The sequence below is a fragment of the Nicotiana attenuata genome, chromosome 3 (genome assembly GCF_001879085.1).
Source record: "Nicotiana attenuata strain UT chromosome 3, NIATTr2, whole genome shotgun sequence".
NCBI lineage: Eukaryota > Viridiplantae > Streptophyta > Magnoliopsida > Solanales > Solanaceae > Nicotiana > Nicotiana attenuata.
This window is the reverse complement of record NC_031991.1, coordinates 45,242,006-45,266,905: the sequence shown is the minus strand read 5'-3', so window position 1 is coordinate 45,266,905 and position 24,900 is coordinate 45,242,006. Positions and strand designations below refer to the sequence as shown.

The window sequence follows — 24,900 nt, the reverse complement described above, 5'->3', positions numbered from 1 at the left end:
TCCAAAAGACATAGCCCCAAGTTTGTTTGGACAAAGCCCCGTGTTGTTCATTCTTTAAATCTATTTACTCCATAACTTTGTTTTTTTCAGTCTGTTAAGTTACAAAAAATAACTGATGAACAGCAGTACAATGTACCAGGTGTTTAATCTTCCTGTTCTTGATTCCTGATCCACTTGGTGGCCACCCATTTTTCTCCTCTGATTACCGGACAGCTACCATGAAGTGAGGTCTGCATTAGAATTGAAGCAAATGTGAAAATTAGAAAGTTAACAAGTCCATGCTTGAAATCAAAGTGCATCATTACATTGTGTTGATCATGCCCTCCTTTGGTAATTTATGTACTGTGAATTAAAATCACTGGAAATGGAAGAAGTAAAAGAAAGACGAAGAGCCTATTCTAATTGTTGCATTGAACAAACTAATATAGCAGCAGATGAAAATGAAAACAGTCATGAAGCTACGATATACTATAATCTCTCCAATCAGCTTCCATGCGATGGGTCTGATTGTACAAATTTGTTCTGATATTTTCAATATACGCTCCTGTTGCAGTGTATAACCACTTAATCCTTTTAGACAAACATCCTCATAGCATCACGATCTTATGATTAATTGAGCATGTTTAAGCCACATCATCATTTAGAGCTAAATCTTAAACATGTTTTTGGGCAACAAGGTTTTTATAGGATTAGCAATTCTTAACACTTTAAACCACTCTGCAAGAACCACAGCTTTTGATCTGGGATTATATATTGTGGCAGATCTCCAATCTAGCAGCTACAGATGGCATGGAGTTTGCCTTGTACTCCAGCTAACCTATTGCAGATCAGCTCCTTGAAACAATTTGTTAACTGACTGATTACTCCTGTTTATATATTATTGATTCTTATACCAAAAAACATAGTGATGAACAAAACAGAAAATGCAAGGTAATTCACTAGAATAACTCACCAGATCAATTGTACCATTTGGAAACAGTGAGTAGAATAGAAGTCCATCCCCTCTGCGTGGCTTCACTTTCAAACCAATACACTTGCTAAAATCATAGTTAGCATCCATGTTCTGCCCGTTCTGTAGATAAACACAAAGGGCCATTTTACAAGCCAGGCAGACAAGAAAGGTAGTGATGGGTAGAAATAGAGAGCAAAAGAGAGTGGAGAGGTACTTGATCTTACCTCATATGGGAACACAGTTTCCCCACCTTCTTCAACATCAGATAAATATAATAAGAAGGAAGCGGCCTAGACGAGATCAATGAAAGTTTAGTCCAGACAAGTGAAAGTAATCATTCCTCAAAATTAACTACCAGTAACAAATTCTCGACCAATGATATCTCAAGATTAAAGTGTAGTACAGTTCCTGTAAACTTGCTTGGCACATTTCACCTCATGGTTCCAAGGAACGAAGAGAAGATCAGAATCTTTCCACAAAGAAAAGAAGAAAAATGCATATAGAGGATGTCACATCCATGGCAAGATAAGAAGCCACCAAAACAATCATCCTCACCTTGGTTCATGCTAAAACTATAATCAGATTGAAGAGAAATTAGCTACCATTAGAAGTGATTTAAATTGTACAAACGATGGTGGTTTACATGACCTAAAAGCATGCAAATCATTTCTTTTAATACCTTTCTTGCAAAATATACTAAAAAGATACTCAATGAAAATGAAAATCTGACAAGGACTGCCCCCGTGTTGGGAAATACGTATCCAATCTGAGATAAAGATGTATCTTGTTTGCAATTTTCTCATCTAACATTAACATGCTCAAGAGAGTTCAGTAAAGTACTGCAGAGGACCATCATCTGCAGTTTGGGTGATGCAAATAGCATGTGCCATATAAATAAGAACCCAATACTTGAATCAAACACATCAAACTTCTTTCTTCTAATTTATTTGTGGTTCTGGGGAGGGGGGAGGTGTTTGGGAGTAACATGGAAGCACAGCATCCTTATGCCCGGATAACCAAACAATAAAGTATTCTATAATCCACAATTTCCTCTTGTGTAAGATTTCAATTGAGATACAGGAAAAATAGCGAGCAACTTAGAGAAAATAGCACCACTGAAAATTTAGTTCATGCTTACTCTTTGGCTCCTCTGAGGGCCATATTGAGCAGTATCAAAAGCATCATAATGTGACTGATATCTCTGGCCAATTTCATACCGCAAAACATTAAATGCCTGAAATGACCAGAGGAACATCATATTTATCACTGAAGAAGATAATCATTCAAAATCAGTAAGAGCGATAAACAGAAAGTTCAGACTTCAGATACACACCAATGTTCATTTAACCTACAATCATCAAGTTAGCAGCTTGACTAGCTGTCAATTGTCACATGCGTTATATGCATGGTTACATTGCAACTCAAAATCCAGTGGGGAAATAGACCGAAGTATTCTGGAAAATCAGCACAAATACTTGCCAACAGGCAGTTTCAGATGTTAACCAGAATGTAGATTTGCCCCACTAAAAATTAAGGCACACAACAAAAATTGTCGTAAATTTGACTCTTAGAACTGGACATCTTGACCCCCTCATGGTTTTGTCCTCTGAAAAAGAATCTGTTAGAAGAGGTGTGTATCCACACCATTATGAGAGAGCTATAACCTTGCTTGACTACTTCATTTACAACTGAAGACATGCCAAACAACACTAAGGGAGGAAAAAAAAGTTCCATCAATTTGAGCACTTTGACTCGCCGTTTCCGTAAATTAAATGAGCTGGCCCACATATGTGACCTCTAACTAACAATCCAGTATATATTCAGATTCTGCACTTACATCCAGAACGAAATTTGATTAGAAGTTTCTTCCAACATTTATATATCAGTATGAGGTGACTATTGACAAAGAAAGAGGCATCATCTCCTCTTTATGATTTTTTTTATAAGTGATGTCGAGGCCAGCTTGCGTGCACCTCGACTAATTTCACGGGATACTTGCTACCTCCCACCAGCAACAGATATCAGGTTACTCTGTCCACCAAGGCTTGGACAGATGGGAGGCAATCACCTAGTGTTTTTGTCTCCGCTAGAATTTGAACCTGGGACCTCATGGTTCTCAACCCATTTCATTGACCACTAGGCCACATCTCATGATGATAAATGTGTACAACATATATTTCCGTCATTACGACATGCACATTGGTTCATAAACAAGCGCCAATAAAAACAGTTTTTCCAGTACACAAGACTAAAAGAAGATAAAAACCCAAGAAAGGAGTAGGTAGATCAGGATTTAAGTTTCATGGTTTCAACCTTCATGTTTTAACTACTGAACCCATTAGACTTTTGAAACTACTTGGTTCAGTTGAACCCCTGGTTCAGTTGAACCCTTGGTTCATATACTCCATTTGCAACAGAGAAAAATCCAATCTCTTTTGGGTTATGAGGGAAGAAGAAACACAGAACCATAAAATGTGACCCAAGATCACATACTCTATACCATTGTCTCTTGCATCTTAGCTATTTCCAAATAAAATCGTCTCAAAAAGCGCCTGGCAAATTTGATGAACTGGAATCTGAGTGTCTTTGCATTACCATCCAGAACTATTGTATTACTTCACCACCGTCTGTAACTTAATGGCCAATGGCATTATCTGGACTTTAATCTTCAAATATGAATTCTCAGATTAACATGACGAATCAGTGTTTCAGTGAGAATTATTTTGAGTATACAAAGGCTATAGTACTCCATATCAACATCAAAAGAGAGGTAATTCTTCTTAGTGTAGCATAGATTATAGTCCACTATCATCAAATGGAAGATAGTTCTCTTCCGTATTACTCACTTCAAAACATTGGGATTAAATTACCTCAAGAGCTACATTTGGGCCAACTTCTTCTTGTAAATTCTCAAAGCTATCTGAAATTAACATTTTGATCCGTTTCTTGGTATACTTCTCATTAAAATATTAGATTTTGAACTCCACACAATCTACTCCATGTCAATCAAACTAGATATAATTTTCAATAAGATGTCTAAGCAGTTTCAATATAGTGATCATCTTCTTTTTCCAATACATAAACTAAGATATGAGGCTGACTAAAAAAGGATAGGCGAAGTACCAACATGTAGAGGGTAGGACTTGGATTTGTTCAGGCACAATCAGCTTCAATTTGAAGGAAATAAAACTGTAAAAGATAGGTTGGAATAGGGATTATGGCGGGGAATTGGAAGGATTCACTTCCACTAATATATTCCAACCAGATCTTTAGTATCTAAGTCATGGAAGCAGAATCAAAGTTGAGATTTGGTGAAAAGAGCATAATGCATTTTATTTAGGATATACATGTTAGTGAACTTTACCTCTCCATGTGTCTTGGGGATCATTGTCGCCTTTGCAATTTTCTCTTCAATTAGATCCAAGATTCCAGTTTTGTCTTCAGATGCACTAATAAACGTGCCAGAACTGGAGAAATTGACAAGGTAATGTAAATCTCATGCCACGATCTGTAGTTTCTTGTCAAAGATACTGACACATGAAGTACAAAGTTCTATCATAACTTATTTTTTAGAAGCAAATCTCAAGTAATTAGAGAAAGTCATTCCAAAAAAAAAAAAAAAAGAAGCACATGAAGTTTGAAAATCATGAATTCGCTTTATCTTCCAAAATAAGATAATATATGCACACACCATATTTTCAGCGACCTAGTTTAGCAGAAATGGGAGGGAAAAACAAGTTTAAATTGATTACCAGTTAAATCTGCGATTTATTTTTTTGGAAACAATAACCTAACTAATAAATAAAGGACCATACAAAAGTAAGACAGTGTATTGACTTAAATACAATTCTTGGAGTTAATGTTCAACATTGAAAGAAAGGTTCCCGAATAGAAATTAGTTGACAAATATGAGGGTTATTGAGTAGTATATACCTTGTTCTAATTCCTTTGGTGGTCTCTTCTGTTTCTCCTGTGCGAAGAGCCAAGGATGATGGTTCCATATTTGCCTTTGCCATCTTAATTATGCTTTGGCATTGTTCTATAGATGCAAAATTGGGAAAGTATAATGCACGTGGGAACCAGCTTAAAACCTACCCAAAAAATGCACATATATTTACAAGGAAACAAAGCAATATAAATAAAATTACTAATAGTTAAGACATAAAAACGTATTCTTGTTCATAAGTATATGATGACTTAAAGTTTATCAACATTGATTTAAGTTATAAAGAAGTTAGCATGGTATCACTGGCTATCGCAGATATGAGAATAAGTTAAGTACATAATAGATGCTACCACTTCATTATAGGACGATAGCCAACGGGAACATACCCTCACCCAAAAGAAGTATGGGGATTTTATCTTTGTCGCTCTTAATTTAATACCAATTTATTATACTTGAGCTATGATAGACAGCGCATGTTTGAGAAGCAACTATCTCAAAAGTTATTCAAACAGGACGGGAATTGATGGTTAAAAGTAAAAACTGAATTATACGGCAGAATAACCAGATACTTATGTTCGCCCTCAGAAACAAGAATTAAAATCTAAAACAAGTCGAGTTGACAGTTTGTCAACTAAAAAGAGAGAAGCACACCTGAAAGGGAATGGAAATTAGGGAATGCTCTCCAGTCTCGCCAATGGGCAACGGATCAAAGTCCACTGATTCAAGCAACCTTGGTCTTGGCCGCACACTAGGTACATCCTACCATAACCAAAAGTTTAATCAGAAAATGTCTATAAATTTACATCTTCGTCAATTAATTGTTCAACTAGATATATAGTTCAACTGCACCTACTGTCCAAATAATGTACTAGTATCTGTTTTAATTGAACCATAAGCATGTAAATATAAATAAATAAATAAAAGTGAAAAGACCTGGTGAGAGAAGAGAGCAGAGCCGAAGAAGCCGAGAAGGAAGAAGAAGAGACATAAGAGAAATACGGAAGGCAATCTGAGGCTCCACCATCCAAATCTACCTCTGCTCTTCATTTTCTCAATGGATCGCATTCGCCGGGAGGGAGAAAGTTTCCTTTCACTATTAAACTCGGCGTTTTGTCCTTCTGAAACTGAAACTGGGTCAATTCTGATTCAACATGAGAGCTGCCCTGCAAACTCTACTTGGACTACATGTCCCAATGGGAAGCGCCTAGCACGTAATATTTGAATTGCAATGTCATCGTGGAGAATTTGATATTATTAAATATTAAATCTGTGAAAGATAAAATACAAAAGATGTTTGCAAATGTCTTCCAAAATTTATCAGTTGATAATGAAGAAACTACAATTTAAACAAGTGTTTAAAGATCAGTACACTGACTTCCCTTACTTTTTCTTTTTGGACAACAGCCTTCCTCAATTTGGAAAAAAGAAATACTAGTATTACTTATATTAGTGCTCTCTATTTCATTCCATCCCTCTATATATATTTTTTGATGAATAATTTTCCCCCTTCTCTGTGCAGAATGGAGTGCTGATTGTTTATTTTTCTAGATCAGATGTAATGAAAAGTTTAAAATACTTTTCCTTTTTTCTTTTTGGGTCAACCACACGAGGATTCCACTAACCACAAGCGAAACAAAAACAACTGGAGTCGTGCGACACGTCCAGCCAGTTGTGAATTATATCAGTTTAAGATTTAACTTCGTATATTCTTTTACCAAAGATAGGCTTCCATTATAATTTTTTGGTACAACAAGCCAATCGAAGATTACGCAGAAAATTTAACCAATAAGAAACTAAAACTCCATCAACCGCAAAACCAGGTTCATTAGTATAAAATCTAATTTAAACAGTTGGTATATACTTTGTTCTCAATCCGTTAATATTCACGGTTGAAGAATCACCTCTGGAACTACTGTTTTGTGTTTTGAGGAAGTGACGATCTCGGTAATTCTGTGTCAACATTTTACCTGGATTGAGGAGAAAAAAATTTAATCCCACTCGATGAATGCACAGGATTTTTGCTAATTTAAATCTAGAAGGAAAAATAATCACAAACTAAGATAACTAAACATTTTTGGACAGAGAGCACACACAAAAAAAGGTATTCGCTGTATGCCAAAGTAATCCGTATGCTGTAGGATTCATTAACTACAAGAATTAGCATGAGAATAGTAAAAATAAATATAGAAATTAAAAAGAAGTCAAAGTCCACTGTAATTACTTCAGAATCTACTTAAATAAAAAGATGAGAAAACAACAGTTAACAGCCTCTTGACTTCTTCCCTAAAAAGAAAGTCTCTAGCTGCCTACAAGATTTGTGCAATTGAACTCAAATATATTAACCAGCAATCGTTTTGTTATATTCATGGAGAACAATTTGATGTATATATCACAGAAGCTGTATGCCAATAACAGAAGTATGAGGATAATAAGCAAATTAGTTACAGCAACTCAGAAAGTGCACAATAATCTTCTGATCAAATGCCTCTCTGTAATGCAAGCCATCACCCCAAAAATTAATAGCTGCCATCTGCATTAACACCATGCTTCACTCCCTTGGCTTGAGGTGTTACTTGGTTCCTACTTACGGTATCAAATCCTTTTCCGGCCCATAATGTCGTGATCCACATATGGCTGAAGGCAAGCATGCAACTCTTCACGTTAACATGGTATCATTATTGATGTTGCTTCAGCATTCCATCCATTCCATCCAGTAACCAAACTAGCTTATAATGAAACACTGAGGTCCAATTCCTTAGTGAGCTGACTGGTGTCACCTTACATAATATCACATTGGGTCGTGGCACTGAAAATGAGAGACCAGGAAATACAAAGCAGAGGAATCACATTGGTGGTTGAAAGAGCACTTTTAAGCTGCTTCACAGTGATTGGTAAAAAATCTATGTTAGTGTTCAAGGCTCATGGTGTTCGGCTCATTATCTATGTTAGTGTTCAAGGCTCATGGTGTTCGGCTCATCAATCCACAAGCCATCCAAATCAACAACCTATGCAGGCTTATATGAGGATTCTTTAACAAGTGTGAATCATCTGTACCATCAGAGGACCACCAGAAAACAGTTGCCTATTAAATTCTGGGGCTGAGCAAGGATATGATCATAAAGCTGAATGTCACTATGTTTCAGTGTACTAGTCTCTTGCACCAGCTGAGAACTCTAGATATGTTTGATTCCACAAGATCCTTCATTCTCTGTTTACTTCTCCTTGAATCTTCAATATCTAGAGTCCTGTAGGCAAGGGCAAGCAAGTACATTGCTGGATGCAGTCTCCTGCACATGGAAAAATATATCTGCACATCAAACCCCACAATACTGTTTTCGAGCCTACTGAATAATCCGACAACATTTCGTATGGCAACTCGTATATGCAACATCAACAGAAGAGGATTATTCATGGTGATTACAGTTGGAGACATTTCCCAAGTTCATGGGACATAATGAGAAAGATAACCAGTTGTAGCCAAGTGGCTTCTGCTAGACTAGAAGTATGTAAAGTAAGATTTTCATATTAATCTTTTCAAGCAGGGTGTAAACACGTCCTACATTGTCACAATAATATCAATGTACAAAGATGCAAAACATCAAAGCATAATTATCAGCAAAATTCATAAAATACAAAAATTTGTTTCTGCCAGACTGCCACAATGTATAAGCTTATCAGTAAATGGGTGGAGAATTTAACTCATATGATTGAGGCTTCTATAACCTGACACTTACTTCTCAAAGTGATCATTTGCCCCTAAGCCATCCCAATACCTCTGAGATAGTACATTTCGACCTTTCTTATCTCTACCAAACGTCTCCACATACCAACCTCCAATGTCATGCATGGCACATCGAGGTTCAAATAGCCAAAATCTGTTTGAGAGAAAACTCATTACTAATGACATCAATAAACAAAAACCCAAGTGAAAATGAGAGACCTATATCTTGTATACTAACAAGAAAAACAGTGATTTACCAGAGAACACTCTGATATGAATATCACAAGCGCAATGTTCTATGGATTTCCTGGCTTTTAAGTTATGAATTAAAAAGAAAAATCACAATCCAATGGCATCATCTTCTGCTAAACTTTATACTTGGCCACTGGTGTCTCTAGGAGCCGGTGATTCATTAAACTACTAAAATAACCGATTTAAAGCAAATCTAACAACTTGATCCGCTAACCATATGGACACTGTGGTCAAAAGTTCCTATGCTTCCAACAAACAAGCACCAATGTACCAACATAGGAAGAGCAGACAGAGCCTTGTGATATAAATGGAAAGGAGCCTAACTATGACTCTTAATGACATTGAAAAGTACAATAAACCATAATTACTGAGCACAAAAAAACTACTAGTTCTCTTACCATTTGTCTCTTAATAGTTAACCATAAGCTTTCATAGTTTCACCTTCTGAGAAAGAGTTAAAAGGCAGCCCGGTGCACTAAGTTCCCGCTGTGCGCGGGGTCCGGGGAAGGGCCGGACCACAAGGGTCTATAGTACGCAGCCTTGCCCTACTTTTCTGCAAGACGCTGTTTTCACGGCTTCAACCCGTGACCTCTTGGTCACATAGCAAGAACTTTACCGGTTACGCCAAGGTTCCCCTTATGAGAAAGAGTAACATAAAAATATGAAAAGAGAAGGAGGATGACAGAAAATGGAAGACTGCAGCGATCGTAAGTAAAAAGAGACAGCATTGCCCAGGAGGCGCAACTTTCCAAGCTCAAAGCTAAAAGTAGATGACTAGACATCAGTAAATTAGTAAACCATAACTTCCTTTAATGATGTCATTCCATTTCAGCTTTTCGTTTCCATCCAATTCAATAAGATAGATTAACTCCAGTTTTGTAGTCTGATTCAACTCTAAGCCCACCTCTCCACATTTACTTTGTAACTAAAGAATAGGCACAAAAGTCCCATGACAGTTTGACAAAAATCTAGAGAGAAAAACTAGCACTTCTGATGAGTATTGACTCAAAAGGTTAAGTTATGGACTTTACTTGCTCGGAGGTAGCCTAGCTCTGCGGCATCTGCACTCACAGGTTGATACTTCATCTCCTAATTGATACCAGTGCATGTGTCTTACCTGAAACAAATTTCTCACGCAAATTAAAGTGGAAAATTTACGAATATGATTCCTTAAGCCAAGAGAAAGACAGCCATTCCAAGAACAAACTCCAGAGCTGGCTGCATGTATGGCACATGGTAAGAAGAATTCTAATAAAACCCAGGATACATAAAGCTTAAGAAGCACAATATTCTCAAATGACAGGTGCACATGTAAGAGTGATGGTTCATGCACGGACTACAACAGAATGTTGCAGCGTGCATCTATGAATCTATGCAAAAAGGTTTTTTCGACTAGTTAAAGCCATGAAGTGAATTTATCATCACGGAAGTCAAGTAACTTCGTCAATTAAAGCCATCAATTCATGGAATACCCACCAAAGAATCATATCGGAAAAAACCACCAATGTGCTGTGAACACATGGTACATCCACAGTTCATCTTTGTGGAGCCACATTACAGAGTCCAATTAAAGAAGGAACCCTGAGGTTTAGATGGCTAAGAGCAGAAGCTCATAAATACTTGGGCTTCTCATGACTATTCCTTAGCTTCAAAGAAGTGAAAGTACATAAGGCTAGATTTAAAAAAAAACATGGCTCCAAAATTTAAGGCTTTGTATCGGAGACTGAGACTGACAAAAAATTCTTATACACATGTCGAACATGTTCTTTTTCTTGCATTCTTTATGTTTTGGACACCAAACTTCTTCTGTTTCACTTGATCACATCTTTGGTGGTGCTTATTCTCCTAAACTATCTGTTGATCTATAATGAACTGGTCAGTCAGAAATAATAAGTTACTAAATTAGAAAAGACATGAAGAGGGAAAAGTCCATTTTTTTGAAAGAAAAAATTGTAACTCGTCTGGAACTTCCTTTGGGGAGAGGTAAGCTCTTAACATTGTAGACGCAAGATGGAACAGCTAAAGTCCCATGGGGCATTTGCCATGACAGGTGCGGCATTCGTTTTATGGACTTTACGCCTTAGGTTGTCTATCCAGTACACTCCAAGACTGACTCGTGCATGCTTTACGCCTTGGCTTGCCCGTTCAAAACACCACAGAATGTTTGATTTATAAATGTTTTCAAGTATTTGTCTATAATTTATATAATGAGTAAGTTGTTGTACAATTAAGAGCTTGATGGCTTAGAATATTATATTATGCCTAGATAGCTAAATAAATATTTATACCTTTTATCTTTTGAATTTTAATTCTTTTTTTTAGAAATTTATCTTTTAATTTATTCTTAATGTTATGTTATTTTACTACTCCCTACGTCCACTTTTACTTGTCCACTGTACTAAAAATACGTTTTCAGTTTTACTTGTCCACTACAATAAATCAAGAGAAAGTCAAATCTTTTTTTTCCTGTTTTACCCTTATCATTAACTACTCATTCCTCAAATTATTTTCCAAGACTTCTGGAAATACTATCATTATTATGGGTAAAATTATAAAATACATGCTTCATTTATTTTTTCTTAATGGGAGTGTAAAGTCAAAAATGGACAGCTAAAACGGGAGGGAATGTTAAATATTAAGAGTTCAAAGTTTCTGGGGTTACACTCCGCCCAAGTAATAGCTAAAGTGTCTTGTTCTATGCCTTTGCCTGGGAAATCATAAATGGAGGTATGAGTGTATAACAGAGGTTCATATACAAGAGAAAGGATACATTTATTGCAAATTTCTAGACATAGCTATATTTGAGTTCTTTTGTGGTTATAGTCATCTAATTATATATTTTTTCAACGTTCTTTTTTGGCCCATGCTACATAAGAAACTTGCATAACCTAACTACAACATAAATTCAATTGTGTCATGTCGACATGTCCCCTCAAAATTAAAGTTTTCCGGTCTTCATGATTGAATTTGTGTCGTCATCCAACAAGAACCCATGTCCAGTATTAAGCCCAACATAATCCTATTAACCTTGGCGGAGCTATGTAGAGCCAAGGGGGTAATTGAATCCCCTTCACCAAAATATTATAAGATTCTAGTGCAGTGGCAAAGGGGGTTAAAAATTGTTTTAGGTTACAGGTTCAAATCCCAAGTGTAACGTTCTAGTATTTTTTTGAATCCCCTTGCATATATTCTGCTCTGCCACTGCTATCATCCTCATCCCGCTAACATAACCAGCTGACCTATGCACCATACGTCCTTCTGATATGCCCAAGGGCGGAGCCACAAATGAACTTATGGGTTCGGCATATCCCAATAGCTTTAGCTCAAACCTTACTTGTGTTAAAAAATTCATTTAATATGTATAAATAATTTATCCAGAACCCATGAAGGTGCAATAACAATAATATACCCACTGTATTTCAACAATTGATGTCTGGGAAGGATAGCGTGTACGCAGACCTTACCCCTATCTTGTGGAGGTAGAGAGGTTGTTTCCGATAGACCTCGGCTCAAGAAAATTTCTAAGCAAGATTGGAAAGAAGCCATGTTGAAAAACAGTAGTGAAGAAGCCATGAAGCTGCATTTTCAAAAATCCAGAACCCATAGACGCAAATTCCTAGCTCCGCCTCTGGATATGCCAGGTGAAGGATGTCAATTGAACTACTATTGTAAAAATCACCTTAGACGCACACTCAGTTCTTTCTAGGCTTCATTTTTCTCCATTGACAAAACCAATGAAGAACTCCATCCATATCTTCCACTCTATACTATGTTAATGAGTTTTCTATTTGCCATCTCGAATGGCCGTGATCGCTCTCTCACTCTTCCCCTTTGATTGCTCCAACTACTCCATGGACCACCATCCTAGGACTTGCCAGCACAGCAACTATGATATCAAAATCCAATCAGAAGTACCACGAGCTTGATGCTTGGCCAACCATAGAGTATTAAAGGGAGAATGTTTGCAGCTACAACAAGACATCACTTGTAGATAAGCCAGACCTCCTGTCAAAACCCTACACTTGTGTGCAGAGGAAGGGTGTTAAATTTGTTCATGGTGCATGTGGTTGTAAGATAAAGAAGTGTAGAAGAAGTGTAGAATATGCTAAACTACTCCAAGTATCTCTTGGATTGGACAGAAATGGTCCATACGACAAAGAAAACAATTCATCACTACTTGCAAGTCAGGTATACCGCAACACCAACGAACATATTAAAGGCCAAACACCAAAAAGCATAGTGAAAGCAAGCCTAGAAATTTTTCTATTGCATTCAGACAATGACCTTAGAACTACACTTGCAACTTTATGCATTGTTTACAGCAATCTACAACTACTTCTCATAAGCAGCTGGCAGATAGGGAAAGAACTGGTTTTGCTCATTGCACCAACTCGCCCCTCCATCCCCTTCTTTTTCTAGCAAAAGATATTTGACAGGATAAAAGCTAAAGAATATAATAGATGATATTAGACTCACCAGCAATGTTCGATGCTTCATAATCACATGGGTTTTTAGACCATTGTTGTCATAAACATCGCAAGAACCTTCTTCAGGACTGGTCCCCAACCCTGTTATCATTCCCAGTGGAACGGCAGATTTCAATCCGAAGTCTATAAAGTTACTTTTAGAAAATCTTTGGTCTTCATCTGAATTGAGGTAAACATGAATGCAGTCATCAAAACCCTCATTCTGTATCCCATTAGATCTACTCCTAGGTGGAACTCTTGTGGCCACAGCAACAAGCCTCCTTCCAACATGCAATTCCAAGTTTCTGTATGCATCTGATGTATGGTAATTAGAACTTCTCAATTGCCTTTGATCAGAACCAGTATGTGCTGTCTCCGGATGCATTTTCATGGGGATATTCTCAATGGAATGACACAAGCCCGGCGTAAAGGATGTTAGTTTTTCCATAGAAGCATGTGACAGTTCGGGGACATTTTTGGCTAAACAGACCATCCCAAAAAGATCTCGCCCGAACACCAGGTGCAGAACCTCAGCTGTTTCATATACTGATCTCTCCTCAGCTTCAAAACACTCAGGAAGGAGATCTGACTCAATCTCAGGGCCGTAGAATGCTAAATGTAATGCTGAGTAGAAATCTCTTTCCAGTGCATCAAAATAGCCTGATCCAGATACTACCCTTTTTTCAGTCAATATGTCATTTACTGTTTGTCTATACCACTTTAACCATTCAACAACTTCCATCTCCTTGATTGACGTGCTATATGATTCATACATGCACATTTTCGAACCTTGTCTAGAATGCACATGAACAAGTGTTTTTCGAGCTGAGAGGTACTGGTCATAATGCGCTTTCTTCTCAGAATCGGATAGAATCTGCATTTCCATTTATTATCCAAGTAAATACCAGTATTCTCTCTAGTAAATAAAGAAATTACCCTTCACTTTTCTTTTTCTTGTTGGAGAAGGTAAAGTAATCTCATATATAATCCACCACAAAGGATGTGCTGTTAAAATTGTACAACATCAGCAGAGTACCCAAAAAACCAGCAAAAAATCCCAACTATCCTGTACCAATTCTAGTAGCTGTAGAACTACTTCAGCCTCATTTACATGTTCCATTCTACACCAAAGCAAAACAAAGATATACAATTAGCCTTTATCTTAAGAATTGACTTAGCAATATTTCAACGCATCTTTTTATTTTGTGATAACCGTGGTGGCCGGACCAGTTTGCGCGCATTTCAACTAATTCCGGGGTACTTGCTACCTCCCACTAGCATAGGTGTCGGGTAACTCTGTCCACCAACGCTTGGACAGATAAGAAGAAATCACCTCGTGTTTAAGCCTTCACTAAATTTAAACCTGAAAACTCATGGTTCTAACCCACTTCTTTGACCACTAGAGCACACATTTGGGTGCATCTTCAAAGCATCTTCTGTTCCTCTCGAGCCATATAGTCCACCATATGCATGCAGTATAGTATTCCACCATAGAGGACTAGGATGTTAAATGTGCACATGTTTAAATGTCATTTTTGTACATGTTTAAATGTCATTTTTGTAATAATTCGGAAATCCAAGAGGACTTCTAGGATATTAATTTATTGAATCAACTAAGAATGAAAAGCATCTACTCTGTCATAATGGCGTCCGTGTTAGTATAGTAACATGATTTCACCTCATTTCATTCTCCCCGAGAGGGCGTGCTTGCTAAATCATGGCCCTTTTTTTTCACAACTCGGGATCACTTTTACAAGCATTAAAATGGATATACCATGACAAATGTGGAAAATCCAAAAAAAAAAAAAAAAATTGTAATAGCCAACGGAGCAGTTTACACATTTGATATTCAAATCATAGTCTAGCTTAGCTCATGTGGTCCTAAATTAAGCAAAGAAACTGCAACAAAGCCTATGCTTATATTTCTCTCGCGTTCAATTAAACTTTCAATCAACATAAAAAATGAGGCTCTTAAATATCCCATTTTTTTCGTACTCCTCAATTCCAACCTGGGTCAATCAGTTATACAAGTCATCTGCATCCACTCCACTCTGTTCACGAAGTTAATTTTCCATTGATTCATATTTTTACTCACCCCCAATGCTCCTCTTTTATCAAGACCTGGAACTAAATATACTTTGCAAGGATAGGCGAAGTTAAGCATCCGGTTAATTTCATGGACGGTTACTCAACTTTCATTTTATTGTAGCAAGGTGACTAAACTATTTTGTGTGTCATTCACCTTTGCCTGAGTATCACAAAAGTTGCTAAATAATTTTTTGTAATAAAAAAGACACTCAACTTTGCCTAAATATCCTAGAAAACGTCTCCTTTGTTTTACTCCTAGTGACTTCCTGTGGTATTAAGCAAAGTGTAGTAATTTTTTTGTTACAAAAAGTAGTTTAGTGACTTTGATGATACCTGGATAAAGCTGAGTGACTTTTTAGTTACAAAAAATAGTTTGATAACTTTGGTTCAATAAGTGAAAGTTGAGTGATCATCCATGACATTAACCCTTAAACATCTCAATTTTTTTTTACTATACGTATTTTACATCCTTAATTCTAGCTAATAACAAATATTGCACATTGATTGAATTGAACTAAGAACAATTCAACAATTATATTTATCCTGATAACAAAGTAAACTGAGGCAGAAAACAATTTAAAAAATTAAAAAGAAAAAAACAAGTGAAAAGATTTAAAAAAAATGTAGGGAAGAAATGCATGACCTCATAAGCAGCAAGTATGTCAACGAATTGCTTGGAAGTAGAGGAGGAATTGGGCGTGGAATGAGGCAGGAGGTCAGGGTGAGTCTCCTTAGCCAATTTACGAAAAGAGTCTTTGATTTCAGCAAAAGAGCTTGTTTCGGATACACCTAGTAGCTCGTACGCGTTGGGTCCCGGGAACTCGGATTGAGTCGACTCGGTCCCTGTGTTGAGCCACCGCTTTGTAATAAAATTGGGATGATATTTGTTTAGCAGAGAGAGAGAGTGTGGAGTCATATAATTCGATTGAGGTGAAATTATATAAAGCAGAAATTGATGATGATGAGAGTGAAGAGTAGAGGCTTTTCCGATGAAGAATTTCATTTCGGAGTTGAAGGCGGTGGCACTGGTTCGGTTTTCTCAACAGTTATTTCCCCTCGCAAATGAGTTTTCCCTATTTTAGCTTTGGATAAATCGGTGCTACGCAACAAACAAATTGAACAAAAAGCAAATATAGCAAGTGCTATAAATATATCTATTATGGATTTTCATTTAGTATTTCGTTGTAAATAAGCTAACTGAAAGAGCATATCCATACGGGACTCCGCCGTAAATATATTTATCTATTTAGTACTCTATTGATATAAATATCCTTAGAAGCTTATCCTTGCGGTACTTGATAAACATTACCTTCGGTAGATATTATCTATATATCTGGTATAGTAGCAGCTTACACAGCAGCTTGCGGTAGCAACTTACACAGCACCTTGCTTTCTTCTATAAATAGAGGAGATTTCAGTTCATTATGTACAGAATTTTTGAAGTTGAATAATATATCAGTTTCTCTCTATACTTATCTTTTACTTGATAGTCTTTATTTTATAACACGTTATCAACACGAGACTCTGCCATTTGAGCACTTACTTCGAATTTAATTTCTATTTCAGTGTAGTTGCCATTTTCACTAAATATCGTCTGAACCAATCCAGAAAAAAGTACTGTACAATTTTAGGATATACTGTTCTCTGCCGACAAATCCCCCAAGTTAAAAATTCCAATCGAGAGCTTTCATCAACATATCCACCAAAAATCAAGCAAAGTCTTTAAGCCTTCTTCTGCACTACTTTTGTTGTTAATTCTGGGTCGTTATTTCCGGCGAGTTTTACGAAGGACGAGTTGGATCGGTCGAGAATCGCTTGTGTTTAGTGGGTGGGGCCCGTAGGTTTGAACTCACTAGGCTTCTATTATCGAGAAAATTCTCAAAGTTTATCCGAATTCTGATCTTTTTCTCCACAGTCCTCTGGATTATAAGGCCTACAAGCTCTCCTTGTTAAAGGTTGCTCCTAGAATTGCCGCGGTTAGAATTTTCTGACCACAACCCATAGCGGCAACTGAGTCACAAGTCCGAGTTCTCTCTGCTCAAAACTCACCTAATGGCATACATTGTTCATCTCCGATGTAAGGCGATGTTCTTACGTCCGTGGTCAGATCTTGTTCATTTCGAGCATCATAAGGCAGATTATATCCTTGAGGTGGCGTCTTGGCAGTAGTGATGTGGATATCACTTACATCTGGAGTGGCCAAATTTGTGTAAAGTAATTTAAGCCTTTTAGCTTATATTTGGCTTAATATCTTTATCATCGCGCTCTTGATGTAAATATTGTTAGTTTATATGAGTCCACCACACTATAGAGTACCGGGTCCTCTATGAGTTTCCACTGAAAATACTAATGAACCAAACTGTATAGAGATCTGCCTATATCAGTTCCCTCAGTGCTAACAACTGAACCAGTATGTAAATGAGACACAGGATTTTTACGTGGAAAACTCCAGCTCACGGGATTAAAAACCACGACCTACCCTTGTAGGATTTCAACTCCACTACTAAGCAAACTTTAGATTACAACCTATTGTAACCTAGAAATTAACCTCTTAATCCCTCACTAACTTGTAACTACACTATTACAAGCCACTTTGTAATAACTCTATTACAAAGACTTCAATCACTCTAACTTGTAATACACTTATCACAAGCCACTTTGTCAGTCACTAGTTACAAAGACTTCAATCACTCACTAACTTGTAACAACACTATTACAAGCCACTTTGTAATAACTCTATTACAAAGACTTCACAACTCGACTAACTCTAGCCAAGACACAAACACAAGGGTCTATGATTTACAAAGGGTTTCCTACACAATGCTTCTAACTAAGCTAAGTAGGAGTTACAAATGAAGAACAAATAACAAAGACTCAACAAACCTAAGGACTTAAGATATCTTCAATCTTTGGATCTGGTCCTTGAGGTTGCAGCAGCTTTGTTCTTGAGAGAGGTGTGTCTAGCACTTGAAAGAATATCACTAAAAATGCTCTCGGAAGTTGTCTTGTGCCTTGCACCAGGTTGTTATACTACAAAAGACATCACCATGGTGATGTCAGTTGTTGGTTAGTACATGCCTCTTCCCAATGGGAAGTGATTGCTGCACTGTCTGCTGTATTGTCGCGTGTACTGTTGCAGGCAGTCACTTTCTGCAGTTGCTTTCCGGCTGTATAGTTGACTTATACTTCTGTCAAGGGAACACCAAGGGATTAGGCCCCTAATCTGGTTCTTGTGAATCCAAAAGGCACACTGCCCAGATTATCTTGAGTTGATTAACTTGAATGATTGTACCAGGCATGCTTTAGGTCCTTTATCTGGTTCTATACAGAAAGTTTGTTAGATCATCAAAACATAGATTAAAAGACCTTAAGCCCATAAATTTCCCCCTTTTTGATGATGACAAACTTTAACACTGATGACTATTTGACTTAACCAGATAAGGTACCAGCAACCGCATATGTTCCCCCTGACTCTATGCTTCCCCCCTTAATTACTTGCTACAATTTCAGTTTAATCAATTCTTCCCCCTTTTGGCATCAACAAAAAGACACAGTCAGACAAAACGGCATAAAGAAGCCTAACAAAGCTAACTCATGCTACATATGTGCACACAACATGATAGAAAAGAGAAGCAAAAAGGAAAACAAGCATTGTACAAGCAAAAGAAGAGTTGTTTTATCGATAAGAAATTAGACTGTTTCAATAGGAGCAGCAACGGTGAAATCCAACATGCCATCACAAAAAGACAAACAAAAAGGAAACGATAGCCACACAATATCAGAGCAAAAGATAACTGGCCACTGAGAGGATCCTAGGGGGCACTAGAAGAGGGAGGCTTGGAAGAGGAGGCAGCAATGGTTTTGAGAACCAGGTCCATGCGGACATTTGCAAACAACTGTTAGTCAAGCAGTTTCTCCCGCAGGTTCTCCACTTGTTGCCTAAGTCCAGAACTTGTCTCATACCTGCCATCTCCGAGATTGCCGGGTCAAACGTGCGACCTCACAAGACTTTTCTGAGTTCTCAAACTCTCCTGCCCAAGGCCACTGTCACTTGGAATGGTCTTCATTAAACCAGGTTCTCCCACAGTTTCCCACTTTTGTTTTCTAGACATTTCAACAAACTTCCTGTTCCTGCTTGCAACAGCCACAATGTCACCTTCAAACAAATCATTCTCAACCACAAACTTTTGGACTTTTGTAGATCTTTTCACTAAGGAACTAGGTTCCTCCACAGCATCTTTATCAACCTCAACCACTAGAATGTGTTTGTCAGCCACAACTTCCCCCTATTTCATCAACCTCTTCTTCTTTTTCTTAATACTCTGCTTACTCTTCTGCAAGGCAGACTCAAAAGCCTCTTTCTTCTGCAACCTCCTGGTTTGTTTTAGCTGAAAGAGAATCAGGTTCTTCAACAGGTTTTTCTGTGACGGTGTCATGAACCGGAGACTCGAAAAGCACCAGAGTCCTTTCAACCCCTAAGAATGGAGTTTCTTCCCCCTGAATTTCAGGCAGAGGGGAGGCTCCTTCATTCATAAGACTCTCAACAGCGATAGCCATGATATTTTGTGCTGCTTCCTTTTCTGGTGACTCTGTGGGAGCCACTGAGTCTAGAACGGAGGAGTTCAAGTACTGATCGGGATCTTCCTCAGAGACCTTTGACGCCTGAGGAGTAACACTTTTGGTTTGTTCGGAATAAGGAGGAGAAGTAGGGTTTGCAACACATGAAAGTGAGACAGGGTTTGATGGAGGAGTAGAGGTGACTGGAGATGAAGAGGAAACCGGTATGGGTACAGTAATATCAGGGATAGTGAAGAAGTGGGTTTCCGGTGGTGATGTTAAGGGAGGTGGAGATGTGGGAGTGGTGTTGATGGCAGGACAAGGAGATGATTGTTCGTTGGGCATGGTGAAAGAAGTGGTAGAGAGCTCTGAAGGAAAAATTAAAGAGATGCAAAGGGAGATAATGGTTCAGAACTATTGGTCTGAAAAGTCGGATGATGTGGCGGTTGAATTAATTTTGCTATCTTTTTAAAAAACATGCGAAAAACACATTACTACTAACCTGTGGTACAGGAACCAGGTTCCTGACCTGTTTTTGTAAAAGGGTTTTGCAGCTCTCTTCCGCAGTTCAACACTGTACCTTTAGCTTCTATGATCATCATGTGTGTTAACCTGCAATGGTATAGATGTGAGTTAGGCCTAGTCAGAAAACACTTTAGCTAATTTTACCTTAGTGTGACTATCATAGTTGTCGATGCCCCCTTTTTCCAAAGGCGAAATCGGGTTTACGACATTTGGGCGGACAACTCTATTCCTTTTGGGAATTTGGGTTTGAGATTTAGAAGAGTCGCCACCTAATGATTAAGTGCATTAGGACACTAAGAATTTAAAAGAAAGAAGAACGAGAGAATGGGTAAGGGCTTGAAATTATCTCAGGGAGAAGGTGTTAGGCACCCCCCAAGATTCACTAGTGTGGTTCCCGGCCATGCTACAATTGTGATTTAAAACAAGTAAACATACAAGACAACTTCCACATAACTATTACAAGTAGGAATGTATAAAGGTTAAATAAACATGCTGAAGTCAGGAAATGGGTGGTTTCATAGTTGTTTAAAAGAATGTATAAGTGCAGAATAATAAGGATCAAATAACGAGTGCAAACAATCACACAAAAGAAGTGAAATGGGCGGAAGTTCAAAAAGAAAACAGTGCTGGAAATTCAAAGAGGTTTTAAATGATTTGAAGCGAAATACAAGGTTTAAAGAGCTGGAAACTGACAGTTTAAAGAAAACAATAACGAAAGTACATAAGGAGGGAGGGGGGTCCTAGGTTTATAAATAACATGGATCATCCATGCAACACCCGGTAACCAATTATACGTGTGGTGTTATCGCGTGATCATCATATCTATGTCTACCCTTTCCCACCCCGTTAAGGTACTAAAGCGCGGAATAGTCTCGTTATTTATTGCATGCTACTACCCGCCCCAATCCTATCAGTCCCGGAGGCTGTTGGGACTACTATTTCTAAAGGGAAGGGATATTGGCTTTTGAAGTTTAAAAGGCCAAAATCTAGTGCGACAAACAAAACACATAAGAGCAATTAAGGGGAAAACACATAGCAGTTAAGGCTCAAAGGGGGCCTCCTCATTCAAAACAGAAATTGTTTAGCATGACTTGCAAGTACTGGTTAGGTCTTTAATTAAACTTAAATGAAAAGAGGGGCGGGTGGCTGATTTATTACATATTTTCAGATAAGAAGTCCGAATTGGGCCTGCCTGCTGGTTGTGATTATTAAAGACTGGTATAATTAATTGATTACCTAATAGTTTGCCCAGGTGAGACCTATAGGCATGATGTCTAACAAGGTGAAACATACTGATTTTAAGGGAGGATTACTGATTTTAGAGATGAACCAATTCCGCAGATGTTAATAATATTATTACGATTTTAGACTTGCGGATGAATCAGATTTAAACGATTGCTCCTATAGGCATGAATTCTAAGCGTTACTGATTTTAAAACGGTTATGCAAGTGCAGGAATCCTATGAGCATGGTATCTAGGATGCAATTGATTATTCCTTAGCCTATGGATTGTTTTGCCTAATGTCATATGCATGTGCAGAAATGCAGAAACTTATAGGCATGGTCTCTAAAATGCAATTGATTATTATTAAGCCTACGAATTGTTTGCCTAATGACATGTATATGCAGAAGTGCAGAAAACCTAAGATCATGATTTCTATATGCAGAAATGCAGGGACTTAGAGACAGGATTTCTATATGCAGAGATGCAGAAATAAATGACCTATAGGCATGTTGTCTATGTGAATGCAGGAATTAAAAATCCTATAGGCAAGTTATCTACCCTTTGCATACAATCATTCCCATCCCTTTCCACTAGCCGTCCCCAATAGTTATTACAAATTATTACAGTCCAAAATGAATCGGAAAAGTAAGGAAATAAAATTACATCAGAAGTTCCAGCTATAACCAAACAGCCTAATTCAGACTCAAAGTCCAATAATATGAGATAAACTAACTTCGAGGATCAAAACTTCCAAAAGCCTTTCTCATCCTTTGGGTGTGTCAAAGTTCCAAGGAGCTTTATGAACTCCAGGCAGTGCTTACGCCCAATTATATTGCAGAATTAAGGTTATGGTGCAGTGTGGAATAGCCAGCCCTCGAATGTCCAAGTTCAGAGGGAGCTCCAGGTCCCAAAGCAAGGCTCATAAGAGGGGGGCAGAACTTAAGAGTCTAAGAATAAGTGTAAGTGCATAGGGGGGGAGGGAATTAGGAAAGCCATGGCAGGTTGGTGGTCATGCCCAACAATTGGGAATGCTGGCACACCTCTGACCAGCCTGTCAGCCAAAACATGGGAGTTAGGATCCATTGAGGATCAGGTTCTGACCTGGGCAGTAATTTGGGTACTGCCAGGCCAAGAACCTTAACTCAGACACATAGAGGGAATGGGGGGTAGGGATTTACAATAAAAACGGATGCAAGGAAGGAACATATTAGCATAAATCATTTAATCATGCGCAGTAAAGTAAACAGGATTGTAGAAACTGTAAGTGAACACATAGAGGTGAGGCAGGAATGTTAACTCAGAAAATACCAGTTTCAGAAGAAATAAGTAAAAAAAACAGTAGTCTTGAAAAGGCCAAGTTGCGAGCAAAGCAATTCCAAAAGATCCCAAGCAAAGCAGAATATCGAATTCAAAACAGTATTGCAAGTGTGCAAGTATTTTAAAGACTAGTGGTGTGAAGGTTGTGTGAAGAATGAAGTCGTAAGACGTTGTGGTAAGATGCAAGGTAAGGTCCCTTTTATAGTGCAGAAAGAAAGCAAGAAAGGCAAGGAAATATTATTGAAATCAGTCTCCCTTTGGTTAAGGCCTTTCAAAGTAGCACAAAAGGGGTAAATACACAGAACTTATTTAAGGAAAACAATCAACATTACACGGTTTGTGCCAAATATGGCAAGGGAATCAATCAAACAGTCCTGACACCTAAATTACAAGTTCAATTTGACTGAATCAAGTCAAGAAAGGTAAAGGAGATTCAATCAAAGAAAAATCAATGACAATTCCTCAGCCTTATTAAAGGGATTTCAGAATCAATCACTTAGATAGTGAGAACCTTTTTGAAAGAGGGATTTTCTCATATATAAAGCATACAGATTAAACAAAAGGAACTGTCAAGTTATTTAGGAAAAAGAGTCTATCATTGAAAGCCTTAGAGTCACAAGCAAAAAGAGATTCAAGATCAGTTACAGACTCATTGTGAGTCTGAAAGCCTAGGGTCCCAACGTGGAACCCTAATACCATTTACCCAAAGAAAACCCCCAAATCGTAGGGTTAAAAATTGAGTCAGACAATAGAGGTGAGAAAACAGGTCATTGAAAGAGGCTCTGAAGTCTTTTCCAAAGACTGATGAGAGACAAACACACACGATAAAAAGAACACTGATTCAAGGTCATGAGAACACGTTTGAGAAAACTCAGAATTTAAACAAGTTCAGAAGAAAGAGATGATACGAGTTTTAAACAAAAGTAGATGAAATATGCTTAGCAGGAACAAACAGAGTTCAGTAAAGTGAACAAAATCAATGAACTCAACCATAAACACATATAGCAAACAACACGGATTAACATGCGAGTACAGGAATAACAACAAAAATAGAAGAATCTTGCATAATAGAAAGAGAAACAAAGAGCAACCTCATGCGTAGTAGAAAAGAAAACATACGAGCCTAACATAGATGATCACACATAAAGGAAGAACAGAAAGAATCAGAAAGATATTAGAAGAAACTTTTTCAGAAACCCTAAAATCGAAATTGAACGACTTTGAAAAGGAAATTTGGGGAAAACCTTTAAAATGTCAAGTAAAGCCCAGACATATCACAGATCTAAGAAAATAAGCAAGTACGGAACCTCAGACGGCTTAGAGTCGCAGAGAAAACCCTAGAAATGAGAAAGGTCTTGAGGAGAGTCAGATCCTGAGTCGAAAAGACTCATATTGCTTGAACATGCCGGAATAATGGCCGGAGAAGCCATAGATCTACAGATCTGAGAAGGATCTGAAGAGGGCCATCGAAGTCGAGCTTCAAACCTTGAATAGCTTAGGTCTGATGGTGAGAAAGGATGAGTACAGACCGTCCATGGCCGGAGACGCCATGGATTCCGATGGAAACATGGTGAGATAAGGTGGGAAACGATTAGGGTTTCGGAGAGGTTCGAGAGAGTTTGAGANCGAAGTCAGGCTTCACAGCCTTGAATGGCTTAAGTCTAATGGTGAGAAAGGGTGAGTACAAACCGTCCATGGCCTGAGACGCCATGGATTCCGGTGGAATCACGGTGGAATAGGGGTACGAGACGATTAGGGTTCCAGGTTGGTTCGAGAGAGTTTGAGAGACGAGGGGGTTCAAAGGCGATTGAAAGGTGGAAGTGATTAGGGTTTGGGGGGGGGGGGGTTTGG

General features: G+C 38.0%; 3 protein-coding genes across 7 annotated transcripts; all 3 read right to left on the bottom strand.

Moving 5' to 3' along the window:
• LOC109223646 (probable prolyl 4-hydroxylase 9) lies at positions 1-6,463 on the bottom strand. 3 transcript variants are annotated; one of them, XM_019388032.1, is made up of 9 exons: positions 6,283-6,463; positions 5,832-6,165; positions 5,550-5,657; positions 4,886-5,043; positions 4,317-4,419; positions 2,091-2,186; positions 1,177-1,242; positions 953-1,072; positions 1-230 (listed from the first exon to the last, which is right to left on the bottom strand). In XM_019388032.1, exons 2-9 carry the CDS (start codon positions 5,961-5,963, stop codon positions 144-146), a joined length of 870 nt encoding a protein of 289 aa, XP_019243577.1. In that variant the 5' UTR covers positions 5,964-6,165; positions 6,283-6,463; the 3' UTR covers positions 1-143. The 3 variants fall into 3 exon arrangements, with proteins under 3 accessions (XP_019243577.1, XP_019243578.1, XP_019243576.1); XM_019388033.1 differs by having other exon boundaries at positions 5,832-6,102; XM_019388031.1 differs by having other exon boundaries at positions 5,832-6,463.
• Positions 7,153-16,525, bottom strand: LOC109223645. 3 transcript variants are annotated; one of them, XM_019388030.1, is made up of 5 exons: positions 16,069-16,525; positions 13,348-14,211; positions 9,903-9,988; positions 8,633-8,773; positions 7,153-8,185 (listed from the first exon to the last, which is right to left on the bottom strand). In XM_019388030.1, exons 1-5 carry the CDS (start codon positions 16,426-16,428, stop codon positions 8,038-8,040), a joined length of 1,599 nt encoding a protein of 532 aa, XP_019243575.1. In that variant the 5' UTR covers positions 16,429-16,525; the 3' UTR covers positions 7,153-8,037. The 3 variants fall into 3 exon arrangements, 1 of the variants encoding a protein (XP_019243575.1); XR_002067626.1 differs by lacking the exons at positions 7,153-8,185; positions 8,633-8,773 and adding an exon at positions 12,336-12,892; XR_002067627.1 differs by lacking the exons at positions 7,153-8,185; positions 8,633-8,773 and adding an exon at positions 12,331-12,892 and having other exon boundaries at positions 9,908-9,988.
• LOC109224319 (cellulose-complementing protein-like) lies at positions 19,412-20,327 on the bottom strand. Its single transcript, XM_019388907.1, has 2 exons — positions 19,797-20,327; positions 19,412-19,711 (listed from the first exon to the last, which is right to left on the bottom strand). The coding sequence occupies exons 1-2, from the start codon at positions 20,325-20,327 to the stop codon at positions 19,412-19,414; spliced, it is 831 nt and encodes a 276-aa protein (XP_019244452.1).

What these genes read in the sequence shown, in the direction of transcription:
- LOC109223646 (XM_019388031.1), bottom strand. Translation starts at nt 5,963, where the DNA reads ATGCGATCCATTGAGAAAATGAAGAGCAGAGGTAGATTTGGATGGTGG. An exon ending in GCCCTCAGAGGAGCCAAAGA is followed by an intron (nt 1,243 to 2,090) that starts GTAAGCATGAAC and finishes GATCTCGTCTAG; the next exon opens with GCCGCTTCCTTCTTATTATA. An exon ending in CAAATGGTACAATTGATCTG is followed by an intron (nt 231 to 952) that starts GTGAGTTATTCT and finishes ATTCTAATGCAG; the next exon opens with ACCTCACTTCATGGTAGCTG.
- LOC109223645 (XM_019388030.1), bottom strand. Translation starts at nt 16,428, where the DNA reads ATGAAATTCTTCATCGGAAAAGCCTCTACTCTTCACTCTCATCATCAT. An exon ending in TGAAGCATCGAACATTGCTG is followed by an intron (nt 9,989 to 13,347) that starts GTGAGTCTAATA and finishes AATTTGTTTCAG; the next exon opens with GTAAGACACATGCACTGGTA. An exon ending in GCAAATGATCACTTTGAGAA is followed by an intron (nt 8,186 to 8,632) that starts GTAAGTGTCAGG and finishes TTCCATGTGCAG; the next exon opens with GAGACTGCATCCAGCAATGT.
- LOC109224319 (XM_019388907.1), bottom strand. Translation starts at nt 20,327, where the DNA reads ATGCCCAACGAACAATCATCTCCTTGTCCTGCCATCAACACCACTCCC. An exon ending in CAGCTAAAACAAACCAGGAG is followed by an intron (nt 19,712 to 19,796) that starts GTTGCAGAAGAA and finishes TTGATGAAATAG; the next exon opens with GGGGAAGTTGTGGCTGACAA.